The 10,424-nt window shown below is 38.1% G+C and overlaps 1 protein-coding gene across 6 annotated transcripts in view; it reads right to left on the bottom strand.

The window, feature by feature from the left end:
• Positions 1-699: 699 nt before the first annotated feature.
• The window catches only part of diaph2 (diaphanous-related formin 2), a 437,687-nt gene continuing 427,962 nt past the window's right edge, over positions 700-10,424 (bottom strand). For all 6 annotated transcript variants that reach the window (XM_058797344.1, XM_058797348.1, XM_058797349.1 and 3 more), the window contains one exon: positions 700-3,886. In XM_058797344.1, the coding sequence (XP_058653327.1) occupies positions 3,822-3,886 (65 nt within the window). In that variant the 3' untranslated portion in view covers positions 700-3,821. The remainder of the gene's footprint in view (positions 3,887-10,424) is intronic.

The following is a 10,424-nucleotide window of genomic DNA, read 5'->3' as shown; positions in this document are numbered from 1 at the left end:
AAATGACAAAATTTAAAGCCTACCAAAAGTAACCTGCTCTGTCTTGTCTATCGGCATGTTGTTAATTTACCTCATTGCTCCACACATAGCAAATAAGGGGGGCAGGTCTTTGCAAAGGGTCAATTAAGAATCTTTATTTTTAGGAGTGTACTGAAAGTGAATATTCTGCACAGCGATCACAGTCAGTCAGAATGTGTTTAATGTTTAATATACAGTATACATTTACACAGTTTGGACTAGTGAGATTTCACTGTGGGTGGATCTACCTAGCACAATGAGCAAGTTCTGCACAGAATCAATTATTGATGAAATGTCAAACTCGATGCGACAGCGGCTACAGTTTTCTGAGTCAGGCACCAGAGTTAATAGACTAAAGTGTTATTCTAGTAACTCTAATGTCATTTTTTTATGTATATGAATAATGTGTGAATGGCCCAAACTTTGGCAGTATGATCTCTGTATAGAATACATGATTTTAATCATATTAATCAATTTATTCAACTAAAAAACGATTAAAAAGGATGTTGGTGGAATGAAATAGCAGGTACATTGTACTGCACCACAAGATATGAAAATTTACAGACTGGTTCTTTATTGACTGTTCACCTGACTGCACTCTTGTCTCTTGTCTACACGAGCCTATCGAAATCATCTAACTGACCAAATGTCCTGACGTTTGTCGTGTTGAGTTTAGTTAGGATAAAACCATTCCAGCGTTTAGTGCTTTAGGGGCTGGTTAGGACACAGCGTGAGTCTGCATCAAAAGAAGGCATAATTCATAACTCATTATGGAAATAAAAGAGACACTTTTTTTTTTTTTTGGAGAAAGTGGTTATTATTTAGTATGATATTCTGTTACATACTTGGGAACAGTGTGCATAACCATTTTCACTTTTTTTTTTTTTTTTTTAGTCAGATAAAAATAAACTTAAAAGATGTTACAAATATAAATTGCTTATAAGACAATAAACACAATGTCAAGGAAAAAAAAAAAAAAAGAAGGCAGGGCTATGGAGTCTTACATTACCTAAAAAATAAAAACAATGTCCTGAGACAGTTGCAGTTGTTTTCACCCATTTAACTTTGATCTTGTTCCAAGTGCCAATTATAATGTGAGGGAATAAGAGAGAACTAGAGGAGGCTTTGGAGAGAATGGAGATTGAATCACTTGTCAAGAATGGTTACCGTACATGCAAGCAGTCTATTTTGGCAATGATATGCAAAGAAATCACAAATTAAAAGATCGCTCCAGGTCTATATTTAACAAGTTAAAGTGCACCATCATACAATCTGAACCGAGAATATTGAACAAATGTGAACAAATGAGGCAGCAGAGGACCCAAATTGGCACTAGTAACTTCATATGTTCTTGCCTGCTTCTGGTCTCTGCCTAACATCCAATTAAAATACTGGATCTGACTTACAATGTTACACAGTCAGTCACCTGCAGACTCTAACCTGCATTAGGATATACTCTCTATCAAATGCACAACACATATATATTAGCCTATAGTAATACACAAGTTTAACACCAATATCACAGATGGAGAGGAAGATCACTGGTAAAAAACAATGTTTTCTTAGGAAAGAGGGGGGAAAAAATCTATAAATTACACAACTTTGAAGAGAATTTCATGAACATTTGATATTAGCGTTGTAAAAATGATGACATCCCTAAGCCCTACATCTCTTCAGAGTCTGAGTGGTTGCTAGTTGCGATTCATCACTTTACTTTCATATTGAAAATCTTAGTGTGATTTAAATGAAAATCCTCCGTTTTTCATTCATTTTCATAATCATCGTATGAAATCTCAGTATAGTAACTTTTTACCTCATGAAAGTTTGGCACATTATTCAAAACCAGGCCCTATAAAAAACAAAACAAAAAAACAACTATATTTCTACCCAAAAAAGATTACAAATTCTCTTGTGCCAGTGCCTCTGCCAGTCACATAATATATGTAACTAGAGTCTGACTGGGAAATAACAATGCATGTCGGAGGTGTCTGCACTGACAGTGTGTGGATGCTGTAATTACCATTAACATGAGTTTAAAATAACCAATAGTGAGAGCCATGAGAGCCGAGCACAGCTTCTGTTGTGTGGTGTTGGAAACCATTCAAAGGGCAGTTTTAATTAGAAAAGCAAATCAATGGATTGCGATTTGCTGCATCTCGACCTTTCCTCTCTCTCCTGAGAGAGTGTATGACAAACACAGTGTGAGGAGAAAGCCTGACTAACAGTGGTTTGTTTAACAGTACTGTGTTCTGTACTCTATACGCTTGCATTGGTGGCTCAGACTTAACAGTTTCCCCTCATTTACAAATGCAGAAGATTTCAGCATGGCATGTACCAGTATGAGTCAGTATGACTCCAGTCACCCATAAGAGACTGTTGCCTGCGGTGTTATGGACATGGGGGGGGAGAAAACATTATGGAAAATGACTACTCATGCCACAAGCAAGAGTGAGGGGAGAAGGCGGAAAGATTTCACTAATGGTTTTCACATGAAGACAGCCACCATGTTGTGAACATCGCCTCACTGTCACCGTCTACGGCTGAACATCCTCATATCCAAAAGGACTCCTCACTAGAATCGGGTTAATGTTCACATATAAAAGGCTTCGGGCGAAATCTGGCAAACTGAATAAATACATATTTTGCAAATTGTGAAAGACAAGCTTTGAAACTAAATCTGATAAATACACTTCTTTGTAATGTTTTGGACAGTTTTCAGTGCTGAGATGGAGAGGTAAATGTGGCAGGCCAGTGAGAGAGCTCTTAAAGATGACCAGTGGGTCTTGAAAAAACACTAAGCTACAGTTCACTAAAATTCTCTTCTACAAGAGGGCTAAAAGCTAAAAGCACAGTGACTTACCAAGAAATCACGAAGAAAACCTGTAACATGTTTGAAAACTGAAATGAATGGCATCTCTTTGATTCGTATATCTGCAGATTCACTTAATAAAACCTTTGACTTTGCAAGAGAAACGTCTACGAATCTTTGAAGTGTGTACCGTAGATAAAGAGCAATATCTTTCAACCACCTCAGGTACCTTGTGGCACTGGCAGCTCTTACACAGCACAAATGTGTACACATGGTAGCACTGAAGCTAATATCAGCAGCTTTTTCATTTCGCTACATATATAGGATCTGTAATATATAAAGAGAGGCAGTGATCAGAGATTAAATGGCTGATGGTGAGAATTACAGACTGGAAATATTCTTTTTTTTTTCAGTCAAAAGAAATAAAGGGGGCAGGCAGAATCATTCAAGTCAAGGTTTTGTTCAATCAACACTGCAAATAAAGTTCTTTTGCTGATATGCATACAGAATCACGCAGTCCCTTATGGTGTTTTTGGCCTTTTGTCAACAAGAGCGTGTTCGTGCGTCAAAAAATCCAATAGCGAGAGATCAAACCGCAGCCAATCATTGATTGTTTGCAGATAGCGAGGTGGACGTGAGGCAGATCAGGGGAGTTAGCTTGGTGAGATGCGCTGAGATATAAACAGAACCGGCGTAATCATGAAAATAACAAACAAACAAACAAACACCACTAAATTGAATAGGCCCAATGCACAAAGAGCATGTAGTATATAAGGCTTCAGAGAGAAGTGAGGGTCAAGTAATCCTGTGATGAAGTGTCTGGAGCTGTGACGCACATCTTGAGGTTTGTTCTGCGCTCTGTATGCATGTACGTGTGGATGTGGATGTATGCGAATGCAGAAGGGCTCTCTCTCCATTCCTCTTCAGCCCTCCTCAGTGTTGTCCCCACTCTTGGGTCTTTGGCACTTGGCAAACGTCCTTAGCCGGCAAGCGATCATCGGACCATAGGGTTTGCATTGTGGCGCGAACGGGATCTTTCCAAACCAGTGCGACGGTTGTCTGTTCAAAAAGAGAACAAAGAAGAACAGAACAGTTAGGTGTGTTCACAACTGAAGCAGACAAATATGAGATGGGGAGAAACGGGAGTGCAGTTAATAGTTAGAAAGAAGACAGGGAACAACATCAGACACGACAAAAGCAACTGATTAAAAAGAGAGTAACATAAGATGGTCTGGAGTCAGCTGCTTCTTGTCTGGTGTCATAGTAACACCACTGAGCTCCTGCTCCGGTCTCGTAGTCGAGAGATCCTCCACCTATAACAACACAGCCTGGAGAAGAGACACTTAATGGGACGCAGCCATACACAAGTACAAAACAGTGAGTACACAGCTGTACGTACTTATCTAAACACCCATAGGAGGTTCGGGTAGCATTTAAATAGATAGTTCACCCAAAAATTGGAATTCTGTCATGTTGTTCCAACACAGTGGGGTCCAGTGTTGTTCAGACTTCAAGTTTCTTTGCAATTCCTTTTGTGTTCCACAGAAGAAAGAACATTTGGAAAACAATGAAGGTGAGTAAATGATGACAGAATTTTCATTTTTGGGTGAACTATCTATCCCCTGTTTAAACTATGAGATTCTATGTTTTAAGTGGATTCTTTTTTTTAAACTAGGCCAGTAGGAATATAAAGGAGGCGAGTACTAAATGTGCTAGCTGAACTTGGCAACTAAGGCCAGCCCATTATGGGATCACACAAAAGGCCCTTTCCACTCCAAACATGGTGTAGTGAGGGGCTGGGTGGGGGCCATGTGGCAGGTGGAGTGGACAACCTTCCTCTTTCCCCTGCAGATTGGAGAGCCAACTCCATGCTTAAGCCGCCACACCTTTCCTACCTACCCTGGCAGGTCTACCTGTGCAACTGCCATTACTCAGTGCCAGGTGCCCATGCCACCATGGGCTGGGCATAGTTTAATGGAACAGGCCCCATTCATCATGTCAGGTAATGAGTTAGGAGCAAGTGGGCACCACAGTAAAGGTGGATTCATACTTCAAACGAAATTGAAGCCCAGCTCGTTTGCCAAGGTCAGTCGCAGGGGCCAATGAGAAAACAAGCTAGAAATCATTTTGAAAAGGCTGTTTTATGGCTTTGTCTGGGCAAAGAAATTTTTGTAACAAGACAAAGGTGAAATAAAACACAGCCACAGTGGCCAAGTTGTTATTTTCTTTTGTTATTACCACTGTTACAGTGCAGTCGAAAGCTCAGTGTTGGTTGATTACAAGAGCAAGTGCTCTGTGCTAACAAATCCCCTTTTTGAGTTTGCCTAGAGCCTTTTAATTCAAGCTTCAGTAGACGTATAAATCTGTCCTAACAAGGATACTCACCACAGGGGAGGGACAATGCTAATAACAAGAGGGTAATACAAAGAGATGGAAGAGATGTGGTTAGGTAGAGAGAGGAACGGATAAATGAAAAAACAGAGTACAAATGGAGAGAGGAAATCTGCAGTTCTCTGCAGGACAACTTCCTCTGGCATTGGTAAAAGTTGAGGACGCTGAACTTTAAACTCTGCATGGAAAACACAATATGAGTTGAAATGACGGCTAAGTCTTTCATCCACTTCCACTTCAAAAAGCCAAGCGCCTGAAGGCCTCCAGTCCCTTTCTCTCTGAACTGAATGGGCACTGCACATTGACAGCAGTGATAAAAACAAAGAAATTTCTAGAACTTGTCAGAGTATAGGCTGTTATTTTAGATTTTATTTACAATTTCTACAAAGGGGTCTCTTTAGCAGGGCTCAACAATAAGCATGGTGGCATACTGATAAATGTACAGCATAGGTTGACTGCAAAGTAAGCTACTTTGAATAAAAGTGTCTGCCACTATCTATATATGACACTAATATAATAACTATACTACTACTGCTGCTACTAATAAAATGTTAACAGGACAAGTAAAAATCCAAACTTATAGACTGCCGACGGAACAACAATCCGGTAAAACTTTGGTATAAGGACCAATTGTCAATATTAACTATAGTTGCTTGTAAGCATGCATATTACTAACATATTGGTTATTTATTAGTACTTATAAAGTACATATTTTTCATTACCATATTCTAATCCCTAATCCTATCCAATACCAAAATTTAACAACTACAGTACTAAGCAGTAATTACGAGTTCACTGAGGCAAAAGTTGCAATTAATAGTTAATTAATAGTGAGAATTGGACCTTAAAATAAAGTGTGACCGAAAATTCTTATTGTTGAGCCACCATTCAAGAAGATTGCTTGGATAATATGGTTCCTCATGTCATGACTACACGCTCAATGTGACACCATGTAGGATGAAGAAGGGAAAAAAAACCCCACAATATTAAACACAAGAAGTACCCACACTGAAAGCGAGGGAGTGGATGACAGAAGAGATGGTAAACAAAGGCCTAGTCCAAACACTGCCATTGTTTTGCCAATTGCTTATTTTGTAGGTATATTGGAAGGTGCCACACAGTCTGCAGTCTTGTTGGGATCTGGGAGGGCTAGTGGCAGTTCCTCAAGTTTGTGGTCCAAATTGAAAATGGATGAAAGTATTATGGCTTCTTTGAGAGTGGAACATAGGGACGTCTGGCCAAACGCTCCAAACAGGGAAAATAACGTTTAGAGAGCAATACTTCAGATAATTGCTTGAGCTCAACAGATTGAAGATGAGATTTAGGTGGGGGGAGTCTATGCTTCAACCAAATGGGCAGAAAAGACAAACCAACCACCAAAACAGACCTTCCTCCTTCTCTTAATTTGGGTTGAAAAGTTCTCAGGCACTTCAGTCTAAAATACCCAATCTACAGCAACAATCACACCAACCAGAAGCGATTTCTATTGGGGGACACATAATGAAGCTATTTTCTAAAGGGTGAGCATTCACTTCCACGACAAAAATACACCACTAGACAATTTCAGGAGAACTGTGCCACTGATCACAAATCTGTCAAGTGCTTTTGGGTTTGATGGCTTTTTTACCTGCTTTTCCCGGAGGCAACATCTTTAGGTTGGATGCACAAAGAAAAAGCATGGGAGTGAAAGAGATTGATGAAAAAATAAGAACATTTGGTTTCACGCTAGAGAAATGTCTGTATTCCAGGACTTAATTAAATGATGCTATTGTTTCTCAGTGTTTAGTGAGTGTTGATGGAGGAGGGGGAGTGAAACGTGATCAAAACGTCATAATACGTTGCAGAGGGGGATCATGGGATTAGCACAGATTGGCGAACAACACATTACTAAAAAGCACACAAACACTCACAAAGGACTGAGCAGTCGGCGTAGGCTTGTATGCCTATCCGACACTTTCACTGTATGATTGAGTGATAGGCCCCAGATGGCCCCCTGTGCATTCTTCTAAAAAGATTAAACAACATAATGGATTTTGCATTACTGTCATATGCCTGTAATTACATGAAGTTACATCATCAGGAGAGTCCTTTGGCACAAGGTTTGCTCCATGAATAACAAATAAGCTTCAATCAACATTCGAGTAGTAACTATGTGAATAAACACAGGTAATTATGACAGTGAATAATTTACATGTTTGATGCAATTCAAATATTCAATATGTATGCAATAAATATTAAATGCGCAGAGGCAAATATTTTCAAATAAACACTTTTTGGTTATGCATCTGTTGTTTCAGATAGACCTTTGTGCCAAGAAAAAACACACACGCACACATACACATACCATAATGTGCAAACTTGTATCACTTCATATTTTTCCAGTGACAAAATGTAATAACGGTGATTAAATCTGTGAGGGCCATATGTCAACACACAATGTTTACCGCTTGTGGGGCATAGACGGAGGTGAGGCAGAGTGAGAGAGAGAGAGCACACATTGCAGCAGTAGCAGCTATCTGCTCTTATCATCTTCAGCTATACCTTTGCCAGACTCAAGCTCCATGGGTAATGGAGCACCAGCACCAGAAACAGGAAATATAAAGAGGATGTAATGGCGGGGAGGGTTATTTCTTTATTTGTAAGTTATGGGGCTAGGAGAGTAAAACTACAGTTGCACAAACCAAGGTTTCTTACAAAGCTGAGAGTAATTGTTTTGAGGCAGCAGCGGAGTAAGTTGGGAAGGTTACTTTAGCAGCAGAAATGGAGAATAGAAGGTGCCTGACCCTGAGATAGCCGAAAAGGATGCTTTTGGAACCTTGATCTGTTGTGGCAAAAATGGTAAAAGCTAAAACATAAGTGGGCATATGTGTTACAGCAGAAAATAGTTTTGCTTGTTGGTTTGTTTGCTCGAGGAAAAAAAAAAATAATCTGAGATGAACATATAGAAGCAGAATTTGTTTCAAATCATCTGGATGAAACTTTGTATACAAACCTAAATAAACAGCCAAATTTATATATATATATATATATATATATATATATATATATATATATATATATATACACATACATATATATATATATATATATATATATATATATATATATATATATATATATATATATATATATATATATATATATATATATATATATACACACACACACACACACACACACACACACACACAGATTAGTCGCCAAAATTATTAGAACACTAGTATTTTCACCAGCTGAAAAAGGGTTTTAAAGAAGTTATTTCTATCTTCGCTGTAGTGTGTCAGTTGGAAATATCAGTTTACATTTCCAAACATTCATTTTGCCATTAATTGTAATAATCCAGTGAGATTTTTGTTTGCACAAAGAGGCTGATTTAAACGCAAAGGATGGTCTCACCAAATGTTGATTTAATTTAGTTAATAGAAGTTAATTGATAAAGAAAATCTATTTATGACATTATTTTTGACATGATCCTCATTTTACAGCATTTTTACATAAGTCCTTAAAACATTTAAAGGGATACTCCACCCCAAAAATGAAAATTTTGTCATTAATCACTTACCCCCATGTCGTTCCAAACCCGTAAAAGCTTCGTTCGTCTTCGGAACACAATTTAAGATATTTTGGATGAAAACCGGGAGGCTTGTGACTGTCACATTGACTGCCAAGTAAATTACACTGTCAAGGTACAGAAAAGTATAAAAAAACATCGTCAAAAATAGTCCATCTGCCATCAGTGGCTCAATCTGAATTTTATGATACTTTTTGTACGCAAAGAAATTAAAAATAATGACTTGTATTCAACAATTCGTGTCCTCTCTGTCTTTCTGTGTCAGCGTAGCGCCATTTTGGAGAGCATCCGATGGACGCCAAGTGCGTACGCTATTCTCTGTCATCTGTAACGCATGCATACGTACTGTACGTTTATTTCCGCTTTGATTTGAACGAAAACAGCGTATCCATGCATTACAGATGACAGAGAATAGCATACGCATTTTGCCCATCGGATGCTCTCCAAAATGGCGCTACGCTGACACAGAGAGACAGAGAGGAGACAAATTGTTGAATACAAGTCATTATTTTTATTTTCTTTGCGTACAAAAAGTATCATAAAATTCAGATTGAGCCACTGATGGCAGATGGACTATTTTGACAATGTTTTTTTTATACTTTTCTGTGCCTTGACAGTGTAATTTACTTGGCAGTCAATGTGACAGTCACAAGCCTCCCGGTTTTCATCCAAAATATCTTAAATTATGTTCTGAGGACGAACAAAGCTTTTACGGGTTTGGAACGACATGGGGGTAAGTGATTAATGACAAAATTTTCATTTTGGGGTGGAGTATCCCTTTAACAGTACTGTAGCTTTGCAGGTAGGTTTCTTGAAGCTTTGTTGCCACAGTTCTTCTGGATTTACTCTGTCTCAGTTTGTTCTGTATCTTAATCAAATGTGGCATGAGTCATTTCAAAGAGAAAAAAAGATGTTGTTTAGTGCTAGAAAAAAGGAGGAAAGAATAATTATTTGACACTAAATAATGCTGTGAAACTGCTGTGTACTTTGGGGAATAAGATCACTTTAACGTCTGAACAAAAATCTTGCTCGGTAAGCCTTTGAAAAGCTACAAATGTCCAACCACTAAGTAACATTAATAAACACACTAGAAGCTTAAAATAATTTGTTTACTCAAAAATGTCTAACAAAGACATTTGTTATGACCTTCTTCCTTCTGAAAAACTTTCTATCTAGATTATTTACTATATAATAAAAGTGAACGAGGACTGGGGCAAAAAAGACCATAAATATTGTTCATACAATTTGTGCACTATATTTCTTTTTCTAAAGTCATACAGTAGCTTTGTGTAAGGAAAACGCTGAAAATTTAAGTCAGTGAAAAATGTTCATGAGATCAGTAGTGATGACTGATTAGCAAATCAATCACTCTTTTGAGTCTTATCTTTTCAATAGGTGATTCAATTAAAGAAGACTGGTCCAGTTTTACAATTCACCTGATTCTGTCATACACATTATTAGTAAATATTGACACATTTCACACACAGGTATTCACACAAAACTATTGTAGGATTTCAGATGTGGAACAGTACAGAAGTCATTTGAACCACTTTTATGACACCTTTGATGGCACTTTTGCATCATTTTTAGAGCTTGAATGCTCCAGTCCCCGTTCATTGCAACTATATGAAACAA

The sequence above is a fragment of the Onychostoma macrolepis genome, chromosome 14 (genome assembly GCF_012432095.1).
Source record: "Onychostoma macrolepis isolate SWU-2019 chromosome 14, ASM1243209v1, whole genome shotgun sequence".
NCBI classification, from domain to species: domain Eukaryota; kingdom Metazoa; phylum Chordata; class Actinopteri; order Cypriniformes; family Cyprinidae; genus Onychostoma; species Onychostoma macrolepis.
The sequence above is the reverse complement of the archived record's forward strand: the minus strand, read 5'-3'. Positions and strand labels throughout refer to the sequence as shown.